General features: G+C 43.2%; 1 protein-coding gene across 1 annotated transcript; it reads right to left on the reverse strand.

Annotated features, from left to right (window-relative positions):
• Positions 1-519: 519 nt before the first annotated feature.
• On the reverse strand, positions 520-19,637 carry LOC117521858 (inhibin beta C chain-like). Its single transcript, XM_034183209.1, has 2 exons — positions 19,282-19,637; positions 520-1,364 (listed from the first exon to the last, which is right to left on the reverse strand). Exons 1-2 carry the CDS (start codon positions 19,583-19,585, stop codon positions 580-582), a joined length of 1,089 nt encoding a protein of 362 aa, XP_034039100.1. The 5' UTR covers positions 19,586-19,637; the 3' UTR covers positions 520-579.
• Positions 19,638-24,310: the final 4,673 nt, after the last annotated feature.

Below are 24,310 nucleotides of genomic sequence, written 5' to 3' on the forward strand. Positions count from 1 at the left end.
TCGTGCATCGTGTATCGACTGCTGTCTGCTTTTCTCAGTTCAGCGAAAAATCGCGGCAAAAATATGTTGAGCTTTTCATTCGACAGCAGTTCTACTTCATGTAGAGATGTTCCCAGCAAATACTGCAAATGCCTCCAGATTGCTTACGGCGTACTGGATTTCTGTGTGTGTGTGTGTGTGTGTGTGTGTGTGTGTGTGTGTGTGTGTGTGTGTGTGTGTGTGTGTGTGTGTGTGTGTGTGTGTGTGTGTGTGTGTGAAGGAGCAGCTCCCACCATGTTTGTTTTTAAGCTATGCACCGTCGCTGCTAGTGTGAGCACGCGCGGTGGTCACAGCGTGCAAAAGCACGAATCGTATAGTACCAAAATTCCACGCTAAATAGCACTATTGTACGGTAAGTGGAACACAATGGAAAATGGTATGAATAATCCATGTCACGTGACATACAAAGCACTAGTCAGATGACAAGGATCTATTCAGGCATTATATAATAAATAATAAAAATAAAAACAAGTTGTGCTTTCCCAGAGCTTTTTTTTAAATGCATTTCTGCAGCCTTGACTGCACTTTCCTCAGAGCACCTCACGCGCAGTGACATTTAGTAACAATCAAGTCATTAAAGGGCGTCAGCTTCAGCTGTCCCTTACTGTCATAATGCATGAGGACCATGGGCTCGTAGGACGCCGGCACGCAGCACGGCTGAGGCGTCCCTCCTTTCGTGAGCTGGTGCAGCCGAGCTTTCACCTGTGCATGCATGCTGGCAGGTTTATAGCTGTGAGGGCAGGTGCCGTCGCAGTAATGCATTGTGTATTCGGCTGGAGCCAGCACCCAGTCAGACCAACCGATGTCTTTGAATGACACAGAGATGGACTTGCGGCAGCAGTGTCCTTGTTCGTCGCAGCTTTCTTCCTTGTTGGAGCGAGGCAGCCTCATCCTGTCTGCTGCTTTGGGCTCAGCAAGGCCTAATTCCAAAAAAATGCTTGGATTTGATTTGATAGCATCTCCTTCCCCCATAATGAACCCCACATCCACAACCAGTGAGCCACCACTGTTCCTCCCCCTCCACTTCTCCACTTCAGGATGGATGTCCAGCCTCAGTTCCTCAGCGTTTGTCGCATTTCCACGGGCCACAGCATCAGAGTGTGTCCATGCAGCAGAGTTCACTGGCTTCACGCCGTTGATTTTAACTCGGACCTCTTGTTTGGTCTCATGCACGAATGATGTGGCTTTATTTAAGATCTGCGTGGAAATCTTCAGCTCAGCCCGTGCAAGTGTCAGCTCAGCCCGAATGTGAGGGTTGTTGTGGAAAACAGCTCTGTAGCGTAGCACATGCTCGCCTGACTGCAGGCGTTCCCCCCTCCAACGCACTAAACACAACACAACACACACACACAGACAAAAACAAAACGTGGAGTTAGCAGCACTCTGTGTCGATAAACTGCAATGGATCAACTAATGCAAGAAAATCCTTAAATACAAATTTAAACAAAAAAATTTGTTTTTTCTTATTGGTTTTTGTGAAGAATATAGCAACAGCAGTAAATATACAAATTGATTATTCTTTACTTCTTCAAAAACTGGAGTATTTTGGTATAACAGGTGTTGCACAGCACTGATCAGACGTTATTTAAACAACAGGTTTCATAAAAGTTCAAAACATAGAAGAGTAACTTTTGGTGTTCGACAAAGTTCAGTAATGGGGTCTAACTTACTTATACTTAAATGGACTGCATTTATATAGCACTTTTCCATCTGCATTGGACGCTCAAAGCGCTTTACAATTATGTCTCACATTCACCCCGATGTCAGGGTGCTGCCATACAAGGTGCTCACTACACACCGGGAGCAATAGGGGATTAACGGCCTTGCCCAAGGGCCCTTAGTGATTTTCCAGTTAGGCAGGGATTTGAACCCATGATCTTCTGGACTCAAGCCCAACACTTAAATGATGTTTGCACTGTGTTGACAATGTTGAAATTTGTACCATTTCAAGTCAAGTTTGGGAACCTGCACTGATGACACACTATACCCTCTAAGTGCAGTTAAGTGTCACAAGGGAGCTGGAGCCTATCCCAGCAGTCATAGGACGAGAGGCGGGGCACACCCTGGACAAGCCGCCAGTCTATGGCTGAGTCCAGGAAGTCATTAAAAGCCTGGCTCTTGGTCTTGATTCAGGACAATCACAAGCCCAGACACTCTGATTCCTCACTCCACCTCTCAGGTGCTACAATCAGAGTATCTGGTAAATCCATCAAGATTACAGCATGGTCCACAAAGTCAAGGTCAATAAACCTTTCATCACAAACAAAAGCATCCAAGTTGCTGGTTTCTACAACCTTACAAAACCCCATTCCATGCAAGTATTGAACAGTGTAGGAGCCAAAACACATCTCTGATGAACGCCAGTTTTCACTGGGGAAACTCAGAGTCTCTGATTAACTGATTCCATCTGCTCAAAGTGATATTAATCAGTGAAATCACTTGGTGGAGTCAGTGGCTGCAAAGAAAACCTGCACCCTCTCGGCCCTTTCTGGAACAAGTTGTCCACCCCTGATTTAGACTCCTGTGTAATTCTTCAGTTGACCCCTACCTGGCTGCCTATAGAAAATTCAAGTGACCAATCAGTTTTTTAAAGATTCATGTCTATGGATTATTTGTGCCGAATGTGATGCTTGTATCACCATTTGCAGGATTCCACTCTAAATGTTCTCTTATCTGCTGCACTATATACGAGATGTAAGATGTTACTCCTCAGTGTTTCTCAATTGCCCTCAAAAGTATTGGAACACTTGGTATTTCACACATTTCAGTTTGTTTATTCCATTTCAAACACTTTTTTTCTAAAATTATCTTCCTTAACTCAAACTGAAAGCAAATTTCTATAACTTAGACATAAATGAATTAAAAATATAAAATCCAGCTTCCTGATGAAGTGGTGTAGAGGAGGATTTTCTTTAAGAAGACCTGAAAGTTCAGCTACAATTTGACAGAAAGTACGTTTGAGATGAAAGCCTAGATTTGATATTTTGGTGAAAGAAACTTTTGTATTTCTTCATAATTGATGTAAATAAAGTCCAAGACATATTCAGTGACTTGGAAATGTTCATGTTTCCATCACCTGACTTGTCTAAAGAAAACTGGCAATAAAACTGATTATTATTATTTACAGGTTTTCTCACGTTTTAGAGATTTGCTTTCAGTTTGAGTTTGAGGAAGATAATTTTAGAAATTTTTATTCTTTATTTTTTTGTATTTCTTGTATTTAAAATGGCATAAACAAATTAAATGTGTGAAATTCCAAGTGTTCCAATACTTTTGGAAGGCACAGTATCCTAACCTTATGATGAGTGCAAAATGAGGGTGGCATTATTCTGTTTGTTAAGAATGTTTAATTTTCACACTGTTGCTGCACTTTGTGTCAAATCCGTCATATCGTACATCATATTGATATGATAATTCAGTAAGGTATATCTTCTATTATAAATTCCAAACCTAAGGTGGAACTCTACTAGTGTTTACTAAGGTACACATAAATATCTTTTTTTTTAAAAAAAGAGTAGAGCCACTTAGGTGCCTGGTCTTGAGAACGCAGGGATGGAAGGTTAAAAAAGCTTTTTAATCCCATGGGAACTCATCCCTACCCACCTAGTGGCTCAGAATATGGACAGCAGTATATAAGTGACATTTACATGACAATTTCTATGACAATATTGAGATATGAAATTTGGCCATATTGTACAGCCCTACTATCAACTAGCTCAAACTTTGAATATTAATTTGTCTACATTTTAAAAAATGCTTAAGGGGCGCTAGTGAGCCAAGATGGCGTAAGGATGTTCTCCTCCAGGCTCTTGCAGACTTTTAGACATTTCACCCTCAAAGATGACATATTGTTGACTTTCTGTTTACAAACTTGCTTCTTAACAACTTGGGTCACCGAAGGGATCGTATAACTTGACAGCAACATTGACGGAAAAACTGCAAAAGTTTACGTAAATACGATGGCGCTGCTGAAAAGCACAACAGACCAAACACGAGGCAGCAGGCGGCAGAGGCTGAGAAAGGAGACAATTCCCAGAGGTCAATTCTGCCTGGGATGGGAGAGGAGGTTGTCAGGGTACAGATTTTAACATCACTGAGAGATGACATAACTCAAATTATAAGAGAAGAACTGAAGAATGCCCTGACAAGTGATTTCGCCGCTCTCAAGGCTGAGGTGCAGGCACTTCGCTCTGACATCGTAAATAACTCTGCTGCCGTGAATACACGATTGTGACGCTATTGAAGTGGACGTGCAAGAAGTTGAAAAATGACATGTCTATTTGGTCAGATGACACGACTGCTCTTCAGTCCATGGTGAAAACGCTCCAAATGAAGTAAAATCACTACGGGACAAGTATGAAGACACGGAAGGGAGAATGACACGCGGAAACACTCGCATCATGGGCATAGATGAGCAGCCAAACTCCAGCAAGCCAAACGAGGTGGCTAGAGTTATTAAACAGGTCTTACAGCTGAACCGTGAGGTGAAGTTCGATCGCTCACACCGCACACTCGCTCACAGAAAGCCAGGAGACGACAGACCCCGAGTGATAGTTGCAAAGTTGCATTATGATGGAGATGCCGTGGATATTTTGAGGTGCACCAGGGAGAAAGCCCCGCTGATGTACAACGGCAAGAGGATCAGCATTTTCCCGGACTACACTACAGCTGTGGCTAAAACTCGAGCTGCCTTTTCAGATGTCCGGAAAGCTCTTCGCGGATGCCGTGATGTACGTTTTGGACTATTTTATCCAGCAAGGTTCAGAATTATCTTCAAGAACGAGAATGTGGAGTTCAACATCCCGCAAAGCCATGGACTACATACAGAACACTATCCTCTGTGGCGCCAATTCGACCCTTAATGTCAAGGTTTGGTGTGATCGAATACTATATTACTTCATAAACTAACTCTTGGGTGAAGCGGTTTGTTGTGTTGTGTGTTGGGGGGTGTGGCTGGATGTTTTGGTGTTCTTTCTTTTCTTTGCTCTTCAGGTGGCATGGAAACTGATCCTTCTGTGGAGAAGGTGCTGGCTGAAGCTTGGTTCGTGTTGCTTGCCTCTACTGGTGGTTGGCTCTCACTGCGGTATTGTATCACTTCCTGTTCCGGAGCACAGCTGTGTTTTTTCTGTATCTGTTAGCTGTTTAATCTGCGCAGTTAGATTGATCTAGTTATCTAGATTACGATTTGTTTCCCAGTGTAATCTTTACGTGCCTTAACTAAAGCATTCCTTCTGCTGAATCACCTCTAAATTATTTACACATTATTCACTTTGCGTGTTTTTTAGGAATCCGCTAGCTTAGCGTAGCTACTAGCTCTTAGCTGATTTAGCATGGCGGCTTCTCCTGTCTCTCCCGCACTTTTCTGCTCTGGATGTGAAATGTTTAGTTATTCCTCGGCCTCCTTTAGCAGTAACGGTACTTGTAATAAGTGTAGCTTATTCGTAGCTTTGGAGGCCAGGCTGGGCGAATTGGAGACTCGGCTCCGCACCGTGGAAAATTCTACAGCTAGCCAGGCCCCGGTAGTCGGTGCGGACCAAGGTAGCTTAGCCGCCGTTAGTTACCCCCTGGCAGATCCCGAGCAGCCGGGAAAGCAGGCTGACTGGGTGACTGTGAGGAGGAAGCGTAGCCCTAAACAGAAGCCCCGTGTACACCGCCAACCCGTTCACATTTCTAACCGTTTTTCCCCACTCGACGACACACCCGCCGAGGATCAAACTCTGGTTATTGGTGACTCTGTTTTGCGTGAAGTTAGCGACACCAGCAACCATAGTCAATTGTCTTCCAGGGGCCAGAGCAGGCGACATTGAAGGAAATTTGAAACTGCTGGCTAAGGCTAAGCGTAAATTTGGTAAGATTGTAATTCACGTCGGCAGTAATGACACCCGGTTACGCCAATCGGAGGTCACTAAAATTAACATTAAATCGGTGTGTAACTTTGCAAAAACAATGTCGGACTCTGTAGTTTCTCTGGGCCCCTCCCCAATCAGACCGGGAGTGACATGTTTAGCTGCATGTTCTCCTTGAATTGCTGGCTGTCTGAGTGGTGTCCAAAAAATGAGGTGGGCTTCATAGATAATTGGCAAAGCTTCTGGGGAAAACCTGGTCTTGTTAGGAGAGACGGCATCCATCCCACTTTGGATGGAGCAGCTCTCATTTCTAGAAATCTGGCCAATTTTCTTAAATCCTCCAAACCGTGACTATCCAGGGTTGGGACCAGGAAGCAGAGTTGTAGTCTTACACACCTCTCTGCAGCTTCTCTCCCCCTGCCATCCCCTCATTACCCCATCCCCGTAGAGACGGTGCCTGCTCCCAGACTACCAATAACCAGCAAAAATCTATTTAAGCATAAAATTCAAAAAGAAAAAATAATATAGCACCTTCAACTGCACCACAGACTAAACAGTTAAATGTGGTCTATTAAACATTAGGTCTCTCTCTTCTAAGTCCCTGTTGGTAAATGATATAATAATTGATCAACATATTGATTTATTCTGCCTTACAGAAACCTGGTTACAGCAGGATGAATATGTTAGTTTAAATGAGTCAACACCCCCGAGTCACACTAACTGTCAGAATGCTCGTAGCACGGGCCGGGGCGGAGGATTAGCAGCAATCTTCCATTCCAGCTTATTAATTAATCAAAAACCCAGACAGAGCTTTAATTCATTTGAAAGCTTGACTCTTAGTCTTGTCCATCCAAATTGGAAGTCCCAAAACCAGTTTTATTTGTTATTATCTATCGTCCACCTGGTCGTTACTGTGAGTTTCTCTGTGAATTTTCAGACCTTTTGTCTGACTTAGTGCTTAGCTCAGATAAGATAATTATAGTGGGCGATTTTAACATCCACACAGATGCTGAGAATGACAGCCTCAACACTGCATTTAATCTATTATTAGACTCTATTGGCTTTGCTCAAAATGTAAATGAGTCCACCCACCACTTTAATCATATCTTAGATCTTGTTCTGACTTATGGTATGGAAATAGAAGACTTAACAGTATTCCCTGAAAACTCCCTTCTGTCTGATCATTTCTTAATAACATTTACATTTACTCTGATGGACTACCCAGCAGTGGTGAATAAGTTTCATTACACTAGAAGTCTTTCAGAAAGCGCTGTAACTAGGTTTAAGGATATGATTCCTTCTTTATGTTCTCTAATGCCATATACCAACACAGTGCAGAGTAGCTACCTAAACTCTGTAAGTGAGATAGAGTATCTCGTCAGTAGTTTTACATCCTCATTGAGACAACTTTGGATGCTGTAGCTCCTCTGAAAAAGAGAGCTTTAAATCAGAAGTGCCTGACTCCGTGGTATAACTCACAAACTCGTAGCTTAAAGCAGATAACCCGTAAGTTGGAGAGGAAATGGCATCTCACTAATTTAGAAGATCTTCACTTAGCCTGGAAAAAGAGTCTGTTGCTCTATAAAAAAAGCCCTCCGTAATGCTAGGACATCTTTCTACTCATCACTAATTGAAGAAAATAAGAACAACCCCAGGTTTCTTTTCAGCATTGTAGCCAGGCTGACAGAGTCAGAGCTCTATTGAGCTGAGTATTCCATTAACTTTAACTAGTAATGACTTCATGACTTTCTTTGCTAACAAATTTTAACTATTAGAGAAAAAATTACTCATAACCATCCCAAAGACGTATCGTTATCTTGGCTGCTTTCAGTGATGCCGGTATTTGGTTAGACTCTTTCTCTCCGATTGTTCTGTCTGAGTTATTTTCATTAGTTACTTCATCCAAACCATCAACATGTTTATTAGACCCCATTCCTACCAGGCTGCTCAAGGAAGCCCTACCATTATTTAATGCTTTGATCTTAAATATGATCAATCTATCTTTGTTAGTTGGCTATGTACCACAGGCTTTTAAGGTGACAGTAATTAAACCATTACTTAAAAAGCCATCACTTGACCCAGCTATCTTAGCTAATTATAGTATATAGTATTATAATGGTCTATTTGAAGAGTTTCAGTCAGGTTTTAGAATTCATCATAGTACAGAAACAGCATTAGTGAAGGTTACAAATGATCTTCTTATGGCCTCGGACAGTGGACTCATCTCTGTGCTTGTTCTGTTAGACCTCAGTGCTGCTTTTGATACTGTTGACCATAAAATTTTATTACAGAGATTAGAGCATGCCATAGGTATTAAAGGCACTGCGCTGCGGTGGTTTGAATCATATTTGTCTAATAGATTACAATTTGTTCATGTAAATGGGGAATCTTCTTCACAGACTAAAGTTAATTATGGAGTTCCTCAAGGTTCTGTGCTAGGACCAATTTTATTCACTTTATACATGCTTCCCTTAGGCAGTATTATTAGACGGTATTGCTTAAATTTTCATTGTTACGCAGATGATACCCAGCTTTATCTATCCATGAAGCCAGAGGACACACACCAATTAGCTAAACTGCAGGATTGTCTTACAGACATAAAGACATGGATGACCTCTAATTTCCTGCTTTTAAACTCAGATAGAACTGAAGTTATTGTACTTGGCCCCACAAATGTTAGAAACATGGTGTCTAACCAGATCCTTACTCTGGATGGCATTACCCTGACCTCTAGTAATACTGTGAGAAATCTTGGAGTCATTTTTGATCAGGATATGTCATTCAAAGCGCATATTAAACAAATATGTAGGACTGCTTTTTTGCATTTACGCAATATCTCTAAAATCAGAAAGGTCTTGTCTCAGAGTGATGCTGAAAAACTAATTCATGCATTTATTTCCTCTAGGCTGGACTATTGTAATTCATTATTATCAGGTTGTCCTAAAAGTTCCCTAAAAAGCCTTCAGTTAATTCAAAATGCTGCAGCTAGAGTACTGACGGGGACTAGAAGGAGAGAGCATATCTCACCCATATTGGCCTCTCTTCATTGGCTTCCTGTTAATTCTAGAATAGAATTTAAAATTCTTCTTCTTACTTATAAGGTTTTGAATAATCAGGTCCCATCTTATCTTAGGGACCTCGTAGTACCATATCACCCCAAGGGTTTGTAAGAGTAGAATGGGAGGCAGAGCCTTCAGCTTTCAGGCTCCTCTCCTGTGGAACCAGCTCCCAATTCAGATCAGGGAGACAGACACCCTCTCTACTTTTAAGATTAGGCTTAAAACTTTCCTTTTTGCTAAAGCTTATAGTTAGGGCTGGATCAGGTGACCCTGAACCATCCCTTAGTTATGCTGCTATAGACGTAGACTGCTGGGGGGTTCCCATGATGCACTGTTTCTTTCTCTTTTTGCTCTGTATGCACCACTCTGCATTTAATCATTAGTGATTGATCTCTGCTCCCCTCCACAGCATGTCTTTTTCCTGGTTCTCCTCCCTCAGCCCCAACCAGTCCCAGCAGAAGACTGCCCCTCCCTGAGCCTGGTTCTGCTGGAGGTTTCTTCCTGTTAAAAGGGAGTTTTTCCTTCCCACTGTAGCCAAGTGCTTGCTCACAGGGGGTCGTTTTGACCGTTGGGGTTTTACATAATTATTGTATGGCCTTGCCTTACAATATAAAGTGCCTTGGGGCAACTGTTTGTTGTGATTTGGCGCTATATAAAAAAAATTGATTGATTGATTGATTGAAGAGTCCTCACCCTCATCAACATCATGTGAAGCACCTGTGACTGGTGCTCACATGCAACCTTAAAGACTTTCAGCTGAAGCAGATAATTGGAATGGCCTGGAACTACTGTTATTTGTAGCGCTGGGTTCCGTCTGACGCAGGTTCGCTCCTCAACCCGCGTCGACACATAACAGTAGTTCCCGGCCATTCCATAATGGACCCAGCGGCAGAGGCGGTTCCTTTTGCCGAAAAAGTTCAAGAACACTTGGAGAAAATATGGGAGCAATTACAACATCTTGCAAACCAAATTAAACAAACAGACGCCCGTGTTACGGAGCTTGCAGCGCAAGCCGTTCTGCTTCCTGCTGCTCCAGCTGCGGCATCATCGATACTAGTGCAGATAACTCCGTCACCCAGAGATTCGGCGTCCGAACCGATTGTTTGTCGTCCGGAGCCTTGTGCGGTGATGCAATGTTCTCTGGTTTCTGCTCAGTCAGTTTGGAGTGCCGCAGCTTTACGAGGAATGTTTGTAGATGGGATAAATGAGTCATTAAAAGACGAGCCGGCAGTCCGTGACGAGCCAAACGATTTAGATGAGCTAATATCGTTGGTGATTCGTCTAGATGATCGGATGAAGGAGCGTGGACGCGAGAGAGGACGCCCATCAGAGCGGGTTTTTTTCGTCTCGGGGCTTTCCCCGACACAGATCTGGGCCGCCTCTTCTTCGCCCCACTGAGGCTCCTCCGACGGGACCTCTGGCTCCTCCTGTTGACGAGCCCATGCAGCTCGGAGGAGCAGAGATTCCTGTATTGCCCTGACACGTAAGCGTCAAGAGAAATAATGGTGACGTATCTCCAAGTGTTCTGGGACAGGCAAAATAACACACATAAAAAAAAATAAATAAAAAAAATCTAGCACGAGTAACTGTTTTGTTTTCTTTAAATAGGGGTTATAATTGTATGGGGAGTCAGAGGCGTATCTGGTGGAGTGATTGTTATGCGGTTAGAAGTCCGCCTGGGCTCACTTAATCGTTAATTTTTTATGTGTTTTTAGGTATTTTCTGTTTGGGTTGTTGGGTCGTTTTATTTTGTTGTTTTTATTTCTCTACATCCCTAACCCCAACCTCACTTGCCCCAAGACCGTTTGTCTTGTGGGTTGTGGGGTGGTGCAGGTTGGTCACGCTGAGCATTCTCAGAAGACCTCTGCACCTGGTGGGGGGGGTGTTAGAGGCGTTTTTCTTGGTTTGGTTAGGGCCCGGTTCCACTCCAGCCTCGGTGAGCCTTTGTACCGTTCGTCATTGGTGTTGCCGGGGTGTGGTGCAGCGGAGACTTACCTCAGTCGGAGGGGTGGGCCGATCTGTTGCCGTTCGCCATTTCGGTAGTTCCACCCCTCCCGACAGGCTGGGGTATGGTCGAGTTGGGGCACCGGACGCATTTCCGGTTCTCTGCTGCGCCTTGGGGTTGGAGCTGGGTTAGTTTTTTCCTGTTCCCTTCTCCGGCTTAATATTTTGAGCCGTTCGCCAAAATTGAGCCGCCGAAGGGCTCTGGGAGGGACCTGGGGTCTTTCGGGGTGCCGGGGAGAGTAACAGGGTTTATGGTCGTTTTATATCCCCCCGGGGTTGTTTTTGGTAGTCCTCCGGGGGTTGATTTTTGATTTTGTTCTGTTTCCTTCCGGGTTCCACCTCCAGGGTTGATGGGACGGTCCTCTGGGGGGGAATTGGCTTGGGGCCAACTAGCCAAGTGTGACCGGGTCTGGGGTTCCGGGTTGTGGGGAGGGTACCTCCTGGGGTTGATGGTACGGTCCTCTGGGGGCGCCGTTTGCTCCATGTACACCTGGGGAACTTTGTGTGATTATGGTTCTGGCTGTTCCTCCTGGAACTAGCGATGAAGGCCTTCTGGGGGGGGTTGGGCTCTGCAGGTCATTCTGGGGGGGTTGTTTGTTATTTTTCTTTTATGCATTTACGTTTGTATTGTGTTTGTGGGGCTGTGTTGGGTTTTTGCGATTGGGAGTTTTTCTTTTCTTCCCGGGGTTTGATGGGACGGTCCCCTGGGGAGGTTTTGGGTGGGTTTTATGTTTTTTCTGTGTGTTGAATTGTACTGGGGAATGTTTGGGGCTTTTGTTGATGCCAGCCGGCCTTCCAGCTGCGGTGCCTGTCCTGCTGTCTGTGGTGGACCTTAGGAGCGTGGTGCTGTCTGCTTCCTGACGTGGACCCCGGAGGGAGGTGCTGTTCTCGGGCCTGGTCTGTTCGGTCGCCGGGAGGCTTCTCGTTGATGGGGGGGTACTGTTGTGTGTTGGGGGGTGTGGCTGGATGTTTTGGTGTTCTTTTCTTTTCTTTGCTCTTCAGGTGGCATGGAAACTGATCCTTCTGTGGAGAAGGTGCTGGCTGAAGAGTCCTCACCCTCATCAACATCATGTGAAGCACCTGTGACTGGTGCTCACATGCAACCTTAAAGACCTTCAGCTGAAGCAGATAATTGGATGGCGTTCTGCTTTTAAGGCATGTGTGATTCAAGCAGAACTGCCGGGAACTCGACCTTGTGATGTCCGTTTCTGAGACGCTGAGGACCGCGCCTGGGTTTGACACATCGAGCCCGTGAAGCAGGGAAGGGTGAGGACACTTGCTGTCAGCACACATTAAAGGTGATTAAGTGTTCGACTAATTGTTGATAGTAACTTGGTGTTACGCAGTATACTGGAATTGTGATGAGAATTGTGCAGTTTGCTTCTCACTGCTGTGGCGTGCAGGATAAGTGATCCTCCACTTGTTGTGAGAAGCTGCTCATTTGCATAAAGTTAAAAAAGATACAGACCTGAATGTGTTGCTGATAGCGTGTGTCTTTTGAAAGATATTGTTGTAACTGCTGACTTACCTCACCTCTTCTTTGCTTCACATAGAGTCGGTTTGTCGTGTCCACCTGGGGAGTGTTTGGCGGTGGTAGTGGGTCCAGGAGCGCCGGGCTTTGATCCTTGCGGGCGCTGGAGAGCGTGCCAACAGTCACTCCACCAGAGGGACGCTGTTTTTGTTTTTACACCTTTTATGCACAGTGGGTGTAATAAATATATTGTTTTTGGAACCGCTTTTCTGGTTATTTGTAGCGCTGGGTTCCATCTGACGCAGGTTCGCTCCTCAACCCGCGTCGACACATAACATGTTGTGTGAAAAGAATCATAGTGTATCGGTAACGATAAGTTTGGCCTTTTTTTTTTTTTTTTTGCCCTTTTTTCTGTCTTTTAAGATATGTCTGTTGTATGGCTGGGGGTGCCTGGCTGCCTTTTGTTTCTGTCTTCTGTTCTGTCTTTTGTTTTTTCTTCCAGGTGGCTTGCGTTCAGGACTGAGTGGCTGTGTGGCTGAGTTATCAGGACCTCACCCTGATCACCTGAGGCTGGTCATGTGCAGCTCGTCAGGACTCACAGCTGTGGTGCATCTACATGGATTGGGGCATGGTGGCATTTAAGTCTGGAGTACACAGTGTGTATTGGCCAGAGACTCGACCTTGTGACCAGACGGGTGAGATCGTCGTCTTGAGAGCCATCTCATCATCATGGATGCAGAGACCGTACCAGGTTTGACACCATGGTCTGTGAAAGAGGAGGGGGTGAGGTCTCACGCTCGTCAGCGCACTTCCTGAGGTACAGTAGGTTTTGTGACTAACATTAGTACAGTCAGTAAATGTGGTGTCCCTCACACCTTATTATATTGAGCTGTTATGTTAGTCGTTTACCTCAGCTTCCACTGCAGTGGATAATGTGAACTGGGTGTTCCATGCCTGCAGGGTGGGAAGCTGATTAGTGATTAAGCCAGGAAGTGTTTGCTGTTTATGTACACCTTTGAGTGGTCTCTCTGTGTGTGGAGTGTGGACTCACATGATGGTTTCTTCTTTCACAGACTCGGTTTGTCGCGGCCACCTGGGGGGTGTCGGAGGGGTCCTTGGGTCCGAACTGTTTCTGGCTCCGGACCGTTTGTGCTGCTAGGAGCGCACCGTATCTCCACCTCGCCGACCGTGCACTCATTTGTTTGTATATTGTAGCACATCACTGTTATGTTATTAAATTCAGTTATCCTTTGTACCGTGCTCTGCTTATTTTATACTGGGTCCTTCAAACGCTGGTCGGTTCTCCGTCCTGCGTCCGACACATAACAATGTCGAGTGATTTACAGAGTGTTGTTTTTGTTTATCTTAAAGGGTATTGTGCATCTTTGGTTGTTTTAAGGTACTTTATAACAGGTCTGCAGGGGCCTGAGCTTCATTGTTTTTGCTTAGTTTTTGTTTTGCTCCCATCCTATTAGTGCACACAGCCCTACTAGTGGACTGCGTTTTGTGCTGCTTTTATAGTGGCTAGGGACCTAAACCCACCTTTTTGCATTTCAGATGTTCAAGTTATTGTTAATAATTTTGTTTTCTGCGTTCCGATCCCACTGTTCCTCTGGGATCTAATATTGCTTAAAAGAACAACAGATCTTTTGTTTACTTCAGATTTTATCTCTTCAAGTACAAAGATGTCTTATATTTACAGGGTTGCAATACTGATCCATAGACAAGTTAATTTTACCGAAACATTAGTACACAGAGATGCAGAGGGCAGATTTTGAATGGATTGTTAGATGGCATACCTGTCTCCTTTATTAATGTATATGCCCCAAACACAGATCAACCTGGATTTATAAAGTTAATATTTAACAAGATTAATGAGTACAGCTCTGGTCTCTTACTTATGGGGGGAGAATTTAATTGTGTAATGTTTCAACAAGACAGGCAACCCTCACCTAAAACACCCATATCTAAAATGGGAAAGATCCTGAAACATTTGTCTACAGAAGCTGATATTGTTGATATCTGGAGAACAAAATTCCCAAGACAAAGAAATTTTACATTTTATTCAAATCGACATGCATCATACTCAAGGATAGATTACCTTTTTACTCCCCAAGCTGAAATGCATAGAGTTGAGGATCTAACTTTTATGCGCATTACACTTTCTGATCACGCTCCAGTTGTGCTCCGGTGGGATATAGGCTTGATGCCAATTTCTAAGCAATGGAGATTGAACGCCTCTCTCCTTAATGACAAAGATTTCATTGCCCTTATCAAAACAGAGCTCAAGAATTATGTTGATACAAACAACACACCTGACATTTCACCTATAGTGCTGTGGGATTGTGCAAAAGCTTATTTAAGGGGGTGCATAATTTCTTATGCTTCAGCAAAAAAGAGGCAAAGATGGCTAAAAAGGTAGAATTGGAGAACAAAATTAGAGACCTAGAGCAAAAGCATAAACGAGCAATGGCGCCTAATTTTACTGCTGACCTTAATGTGGCCCGTAAGGAACTCCAAGAGTTGTTATCTGACAAGATAGAAGGAAATTTACGATTTGCTAAACAGCAATATTTGTTGTGTGGGCCGCCAGAAGAGGAGGTACTGCTGGCCCACCACCAGAGGGCGCCCTGCCTGAAGTGCGGGCTTCAGGCACGAGAGGGCGCTGCCGCCACGGACACAGCCGGGAGTGACAGCTGTTACTCATTACTTCCTGACAGCTGTCACTCATTCTTCATCACCTCACTCCATAAAACCCAGACGTCATCTCCACCTCATCGCCGAGATATCATACTTCATTTGAGGTAATATCCTCAGCCATTTGTGTTTCCTTATAAGCTGTATATTGTGAGTGTTTGCAGGAGTACCGGTCCCTCTTCCTGTGGAGGCTGAGTGAGTGCAGGATGGCACTCTTTTCCTCTGAGGGATTACTGTAAATACATCAGCATTCTGAGTGAGAGGTGGAGGTGGCATTCCCACCGTTGTTGTTACTGGGTGTACACACACCCACACTTGACTGTCTTTGTTCTCGCCAGCAGTACCAGATCCGACAGTCGGGGACGGTGATCACCTGGGAATTCGGGATTTGGCGGCTCCAGTATTCACCAGGTTCTGTGGCGGCGGAAATCGTGTGGTTCCGGCTCTTCTCGGGACAGACGTCTTCTATCCTCGAGCCTGCCCACACATCACCTTTGTGGATTGACTGTAATTATATTCTGAGATTGTCTGTATGTTCGTTGTGCACATTTCACAACATTAAATTGTTACTTTTTGGCTCATCTATTGGCCGTTCATTTGCGCCCCCTGTTGTGGGTCCGTGTCACTACACTTTCACAACAATATTATGAGCATGGAAATCAGGCAAGTAGGCTTTTGGCTTTTAAATTACCAAAATGGCAATCTTCTAATATCGTTCATAAATTGAAATTGGGGAATAAATGTATATTTAATTCACATGAAATTGCTGAAGCTTTTGCAAAGTTTTATAAATCTCTCTATCAGGATTCGGATGTCTGTTCTGATGATTCAAAAATAGTGGATTACCTTCAAAGTATTAATGTAAATGAACTATCCAAGACTGATGCAGCATATTTGGATCAACCAATTCGAGATTATGAAATTAAGCAAACAATTGCACATCTCAAAAACAACAAATGCCCTGGTCCGGATGGATTTATAAATGAATTTTATAAATGTTTCCATGAAGAACTCACTCCACTTCTCTTAAATTCATACCATTATTCACTAAGCATCAAAACAATGGCTTCAGAAGCAACATTGATAGTGCTACTTAAAGAAGGTAAAGACCCGACAGACTGTAGCTCTTATAGACCATTATCTATACTAAATGGAGATGTTCGTATTCTGACAGCTATACTGGCATGACGACTGAATGACCTGATACCTAAAATTATTCATCCGGACCAAACAGGTTTTATTGCCCGGAGACATTACAGGAATAACTTAAGACGCCTGCTTAATATCATGTCACATCAAAAACAGAGTCAATCTACGACAACAATTCTATCTTTGGATGCCCAATAGGCATTTGATCGAGTCTCATGGAAGTACTTAATTCAAACTTTAAAAAAGTTTAAATTTGTCCCTAAATTTATAGATTGGATTGAAACAATATATTCTCTACCACAAACGTCTGTTAGAGTTAACGGATTTCAGTCTGCAAGGTTTACTATGGAGCGTGGTTGTCGCCAAGGATGTCCGCTGTCGCCCTTGCTCTTTGCTATTGGTATTGAGCCGCTCACTCAACTTATAAGAGATGAGGATAACATCAAAGGAGTATTAATTGGTGATGAAATTCATAAAATATCCTTGTACGCTGATGATGTTCTTCTGTATCTGACAGATCCTTTAACTACAATTCCATATTTACTGGAAAAATGGGTATTTTTCTGGGTATAAACTTAATGTCGATAAAACAGAGGCTATAGATGTTGTCGTGATATCCCACCGGAGCTAAAACAGCAAAGTGGCTTTCGTTGGCCAAAAGAAGGCATAAAGTATTTGGGTATTTCTATTCCCCCCCTCAATGGATGCATTATTTGATGGTAATTACGGAAGAATAATTACTACCATAAAAAGGGATTTAGATCGTTGGTCAGCCTTGCCCCTCTCTCTGCTAGGTCGGGTAGAATCCATTTGTAAGAATGTCCTTCCGAGATTTCTTTATTTGTTTCAAATATTACCTGTTGGAATACCCAAAACAACATTTGAAGAAATGGATAAAATAATTTTGAAATTTATTTGGCAAGGTAAGCGCCACCGGATAAAATATAAAACACTACAAAGACTTAAAGAAGAAGGGAGTGTGAATCTTCTTAATCTCAAATATTACTTTTGGGCAGCACAATTAAAACCTTTGATTTCATTTATTCAAAATGATGATCATACAAGATGGGTGGGTATTGAACAAACAATGTGTTCTGAACCTTTGCAAGCATTACCGTTCATTGATGCTCCTGTTAAAGGTTTATCAAGGTGGACCATAACCACTCTTGATATATGGAAGAAAATAAGAATTGCCTTTAAGCTTCCAACTAATGTCTCTATTTTGTCTAATATTGGGTATATTAAATCCTTCACACCAGTTACTTTGGATGCAGGCTTCCAGAAGTGGGCAGATCATGGTCTTACTTATATCCATCAGCTAATAGATAAGAATGGGCTATTGTCATTTGAACAGTTAAGAGAACAGTCAAAACTTCAAGAGAATGATTTTTTTAGATACCTTCAAATAAGGTCCTTTTTGTTATCCCACAAAGACTGGGAAAAAGTGATCGATCCTTCACCTACTGAACATTTTTTAAGTCAAATTCAAAAGCACAAGGGTGATAAAAAAAATAATCACAAAGTTATATAAAATTGTCATTTCTATGGTTCAAAACAAGCCTGTTCAAGCAACAACAAAGATGGGAGACAGAGTTGGGACAAATCATCTCTGATGAAAACTGGAAGATGGTGTGCTCAGTTGCTCACAAAACCACAAACTCAAATATTTGGAGAGAATTCAAATGGAAAATATTCAGCAGATTTTATTTATTTATTATTTATTATTTCAGAACCCCAGATATTGTCGCAAAAATGACTCCTAATGTTCCAACTTTGTGCTGGAGAAATTGCAGCACAGAGGTTCCCAATCACACACACATTTTTTGGTCATGTCTCAAATTACAGTGCTTTTGGGATAAGATATATAAGGCAATCAACCAGATCCTCCGTGTTGCAATACCAAGGGTCTTAACAGTGGCAATACTTGGTATCACTCCCCCTGGAGTGCAGGGACAAGCTGCAACATACCTCTTGCACATTTTGTTTACAACAGCATTGAAATGTATCACCTTGTCTTGGAGGAAAGTGGAACCACCCTCTTTCAACACTTGGGTCCAAAAACTGAGAGAACTTTACCATATGGAGAAGATAACTTATTTATTAAGACTTCAGTTACAAATATTCAAATTGCGATGGCAACCAGTGGAATTTTTGTTAATGTGAAAGCATAATTTGAAGTGTTTGCCTTGTTTGTACCTTTTTGAAGAATGTCCTGTACTAATTGTTCTGTTGTTTTAAAAATCAATAAAATCTAAGTTAAAAAAAAAAAAAGCTTAAAGTGGCAGGGGGTTAAGAGGGCTGTAATTGGGGGCTGAAAAGCAAAAAATAAAAATGCTTAAAAAGGTGGAGAGTATGGGGGGGCAGAGACCCTGCAGAAGCTGAAAGGCAAAATAAGGAAAATGCTTAAAAAGGTGGTGACCAGAAGCTAAAAGGTTTAGTCATGCCCATGCTCCCAAGAACCATTTTACTGAAAAAAGTCTGAAGGACCTAAAGGACATGGTTAGATGGTGAGGAGCTTTTCCAGGTATGTGAGAGGCAAAGAAAGAAAAATGCTTAAAAAGCTTAAAAAGCTGAAAGGTTTTTGCCATGCTAATGCTCCCCTGAAACATTTAATCAAAATAAAGTCTGAAGGACCTAAATGACATGGTGAGATGCTGAGGAGCTTTGCTCGTTCATGTCTGCGACATATGCATATTAATTTCATTCTGGGATTCTCAAAGTTTGTGTTGATCTGAACAGGACAGTTTGACAGATTCTCTAAAAATTTAATGTGAACAGATCAATCTTTAAGTAAAAAATGAACAGTATGACTAAAGGTATTTGTAATGTAGTAACCAGACCTGTAGTACGGCTTCTGTATTTTTCTGTGATGTAACTTTAGCCTGCAAGTTGTCTTGAATAACTGTGTGAATATTTCCACACCACTCCCAGTTAAACCTTTGAAATTAAGTGTGACATGGGCTGAGATACTCCTTAAGGGTTCCCACACTGCGCTCTTATTGCGTGCACGTCTCACCTGATGCTGGAAAGAGTACAGTAGACTTTGTGGGGCTCCAGGGTTCTGTCCTGGGCCAGCTGTGGTTTCCTCCCAGCTCTCTTAGTTTTGCCCAGTACAGGTGATACATCTTCCTCAGCTCTCGACTGGAGACCTTTTCGGTTGGCTCAGGTTCAGCGTCCATGCCCAGTGAGTCCAGGATGCCCATCTTCAGTGCCTCCACGTACAGGCTGAGGTCCGTGTCCCTGTCAGACTGTCCGGCTCCTGGGCTGCAGAGGCAGAGGAGGAGCAGGGTGCAGGAGAGGAGACAGAGTGATGTCAGCATGGCAGGTCAGCCACGTTGCTTTGGTGTGTGGATGAAATTCCTCACATGGTCTATTTATGGAGCTCCTGTTGCCACACCCCTGGATGGTCAGGTGAGCCTCTGATGGCTCAGCTTGTACCACGTCACTGATAATGTCAGGCTCAAAACTCTGGTCTCTCAAAGCTCTGCTGCTGAATTTTAATATTCTTATTTTATTGTTTTGTTCAACATGAATAGTATCAGCCGTTTATACAGTGTGTGTGTGTGTGTGTGTGTGTGTGTGTGTGTGTGTGTGTGTGTGTGTGTGTGTGTGTGTGTGTTAAACAGCTTTTTATGAAAAGTTCACTTTCAGTGGAATGACTTTAAAAGTAACAACGGAAGGTGCAAATTGTCAGATGGGATTACAGGATCAGATGAGGTTACATCACCGCGTGTATGTCAACGTGTTTCATCAGCAGGAAAGTCCAGTTCTGCATCAGTTAAATAAACACACAAACAGTGTTCCATAAGTGCACGGGACAAAGAATTATGACTGAAAAGAAAGAAGAAACTTTACTTCCTGCTTTAGAGAAACACAGAAATAAAGTGTGGAATTGTTAACTGTTATGTGTCGGACGCAGCCCGTAGAACCGACCAGCGTTTGAAGGACCCAGTATGAAATAAACAGAGCACGGTACAAAGGATAACTAAATTTAATTACATAACAGTGATGTGAAAAAAACAACAAATAAGTGCGCGGTCTGGCGTGGTGAACTTGCGGTGTGCTCCCAGCAGCACTAACGGTCCGGAGCCAGAAACTGTTCGGACCCAAGGACCCCACCGACACCCCCCAGGTGACCGCGACAAACCGAGTCTGTGAAAGAAGAAATCATCATGTGAGTCCACACTCCACACACAGAGAGACCACTCAAAGGTGTACATAAACAGCAAACACTTCCTGGCTTAATCACTAATCAGCTTCCCATCCTGCAGGCATGGAACACCCAGTTCACAAACTCCAACTGCAGTGGAAGCTGATTCAACGACTAACATAACAGCTCAATATAATAAGGTGTGAGGGACACCACATTTACTGACTGTACAAATGTTAGTCACAAAACCTAACGTACCTCAGGAAGTGTGCTGACGAGCGTGAGACCTCACCCTCTCCTCTTTCACAGACCATGCATCAAACCTGGACGTTCTCTGCATCCACTGATGATGAGATGGATCTCAAGATGACGATCTCACCCGTCTGGTCACAAGGTCGAGTCTCTGGCAAATACACACTGTGTACTCCAGACTTAAATGCCACCATGCTCCAATCCATGTAGATGCACCACAGCTGTGAGTCCTGACGAGCCTCAGGTGATCAGGGTGAGGTCCTGATAACTCAGCCACACAGCCACTCAGTCCTAAACGCGTACCACCTGAAAGGAAAACCAAAAGACAGAAACAGAAGACAAACAAAAGCCAGCCAGGCACGCCAGCCACAACAGTTAACGCCATAAAAAATGGAATAAAAAGTCCTGATTTTAATGGTGTTTAATCCCAATGAGAGTCTCTGGCTGAAAAGGGGAGGTACTGGTTCAGAGGGAAAATGGATTTAACTAAACACTTCACCATATCAGCATTATCTCTGTCTGTCAAGGGAGAGAGAGGGTCAGTGGTAAGTTTCCATCACAGATATGAAAGAAATATTACAAGTCGTAAAATAGTTTAACATCACCCCTGTCATGCCCGGCCCGGTCCCACGCTTCAATCTTTATTTTCCCAATTTATTTGGTTGAGCTCCTTCTGCCCCAGCCTTGTTTTATTAATTTCATCATGTGTTTGTTGGAAACCATTCAGATGGCTTTCGATGGCTTTCAGTCGCGTGAGTATCCAAGAAATTGTGTAATAGCTGGACATGCCCCAACATGTCCTGTGAGACTTCCAAGAAAGAGGTGGTTTTTTTTTTTTTGCTGCGCGTCCTGAGCTGCTTTGTGCCGACGCGCAAAATCCTCCGCACATCTTTCATTACAAAATCTCCTGTAACAGTGGAATGTGCCGCAAAAGTGCTATGTCCAGCTCTGTTCCCATTTCTGTGGTAGTCACATGATGTCCCGGATCAACACAGCGTTCAGTTTAGAAATGATCTGGTCGATCCAGTCTGTCGATTGGCCGCTTGGTGCGCCACGCGCCCTCCGCCGCTGTGTGCTGACTTTAAAAAGGTTTTAACAGTCCATAATCCGTGTGACGCCGACAGAATCTTCACCGATATCCAACTGAATCTTTCGAATGGTTTCCAACTGCCTGTCTCTAACAGTTTCTGAAAATTTCATGGAGCAAAGCAGCAGTCTCTCAGCAAGTTCTCAGACAAAAGAAATCCGACGGGAGGGGTGGACCAGTGCTCACTCAAAGCCTGCCCACAGGCGAATGACGCAACCGACAGGAGTGGAAAAACTCACGCATGCACACGAAGGTTCAAGCTTGGCTGATGTAATCACACGTGATTCAAATTCATATAGTTTTTGAAAAAAATAAAAAGGTACAATACTTTTTGGACAGACCTCGTATGTTAAAGGTGAACTCCACACGGCAGTGCTATATGCATTACCTGGCAACTTTGTTGTGCAAAGTCTGGGATATTGCTAGGGGCTTTTATAGCCATTCAAACTAGAAGTACTGTGTTAGAAAAAACAAGTTGATTGGTGGTGTATGGGTAACTCCGGTGTACTTCAGATGCGGGTTACATTTCTAGATCTGGCATTAAGTTTGATCGATCTCTTGATAATGTTTATACATAACTTGTATTACTTGTGAGGCACTTGACCTTGTGACCTCTACAACCAAATATGTTTATTAGCAATAGTCTAATGTCGAGAGAGGTTGTCAATTCAGGGTTGCCTTAAAGACAGTGAGCTGGTTCTGTTAATGTGAAAACAATGTTGTAATGTATTTTCCATTCCCAATGCTTCAGTTTCTATGAAACGTATGTTATAATGTACAGCACAATTACCATACTTTTGTATTTTTGGTGGAAACCAAACTATTCTAAATTTCTACTTTGATGTCTGGTCTCTATTTAAAAAAAAAAAAAAAAAAAAAATTTGTAAATATTCATGAGAATTTCCATTCAAAATCTGGCCAAAACAAAACTTGGGTGAGGATTTTGGGCTGACCATCTCTCAGGTGACCTTTTGACCCCTACTGACCTCCAAAGTAGGTCCATTTACAAATGGTGTATTTTGAATAAAGGTCTACATTAAAACAAACATTTTGGTGTATAGAACATTTTTCTAGCCCTAATACTTAAGGAGATATTGAGGTTTTAATTTGCCCTACCCCATTATTTTTCGATAAATGAGAGTGCGGGAAAATAACAGAAAAGGGTTAATTCCTACTATACACCCCGGTTGGGACACGCAAGCAGTCCTGTTTTGAATGTGCCTAGGTTCCTCTTTTCAAAAAATACCCATTAAACAACCTGTCATTCTACGCAATTAAATGGCCCCTGGCTCTTGGACTAACTGATCATATAGTCGAAAACTTCTTGTTACTGAAATCTAAACCCGCTGGTGCCTCCTTGTGAAAAACTGTCATCCATTTTGGACTAATCCCCCATTACTGACCTTAGATTGGTTTCTGTCATCATGTGAGTGAGTGAGTGAGTGAGTGAGTGAATGTATATGTGTGAATGCTTGATGGAAAGTGAGAAATCTATGTGCCGAGTGTAATAGATGTGAATGATTGTGAGGAGTAGCATCAGTGCCACATAGCCCCAAACTGAAGGTGTACTCAGAGACGGCTCAAGGCATACGCCAACTACGCGGTCGCTTAGGGCCTCCACACCACCAGGGGGCCTCGAGAGCACCGAGACGTGATTAAAAAAGTAAATATATACATGAAATTAAAATATTGAATAATTTCAGCACGGTGGCTTAGTGGTTAGCACTGTTTCTTCACAGCGAGAAGGTCATGGGTTCAATTCCCGTGGCCTTTCTGTGTGGAGTTTGCATGTTCTCCCCGTGTTTGCGTGGGTTTCCTCCGGGTGCTCCGGTTTCCTCCCACATCCAAAGACATGCGGGTTAGGTGGATTGGAATCTTTAAAATTGTCCTTAGGTGTGCGTGTGGGTGTGTCTGTTTGTCTATTTGTGGCCCTGCGACAGACTGGCGTCCTGTCCTGGGTGTACCCCGCCTCACGCCCTATGACTGCTGGGATAGGCTCCAGCCCCCCGCGACCCTTAATTGGACTAAGCAGTAGAAGATGGATGGATGGATGAATAATTTAAACGAAATTGTATTACACCCGAAAAAAATAAATTCATTTTGACAAAATACCAATACTAGGTTAACTGATGCCTCCTGTTGGCTGCTGCCACCGTTGGGCAAATTTAGATGCACCGCTTGGGTCTGGTGGTCGATGACTAATCGTGAGGAAAGAAGTGAGTGCAAGTCATGTCTCAGAAAAGAAATTATCCCTCTGGAGCGGAGAAAAGAAAAAAGAAGTTGGAAGACGAGAAAAAAACAAGACAAAGGTAGGTTTGCATGTCCAATATTACAATTTTTGTTGTCATTATTTGCGAAATGTTCCGTTCGTTTAGTGTAAAGTGCTTTAGGTGTCTTAAAGTCAGAGGCGATTGCTCCAAGACTGCAAGGGAAGCTCAGCTTCTCCTAAAATGTCAAAAAATAAGTGATCAAATATATACTGTTGTGTGTACAAGTCATTGACTAAATATGCGCTACAACGCGCTCAACTTTTGTTCAGAATCAGCTTCTTATCAC

The sequence above is a fragment of the Thalassophryne amazonica genome, chromosome 12 (genome assembly GCF_902500255.1).
Source record: "Thalassophryne amazonica chromosome 12, fThaAma1.1, whole genome shotgun sequence".
NCBI classification, from domain to species: domain Eukaryota; kingdom Metazoa; phylum Chordata; class Actinopteri; order Batrachoidiformes; family Batrachoididae; genus Thalassophryne; species Thalassophryne amazonica.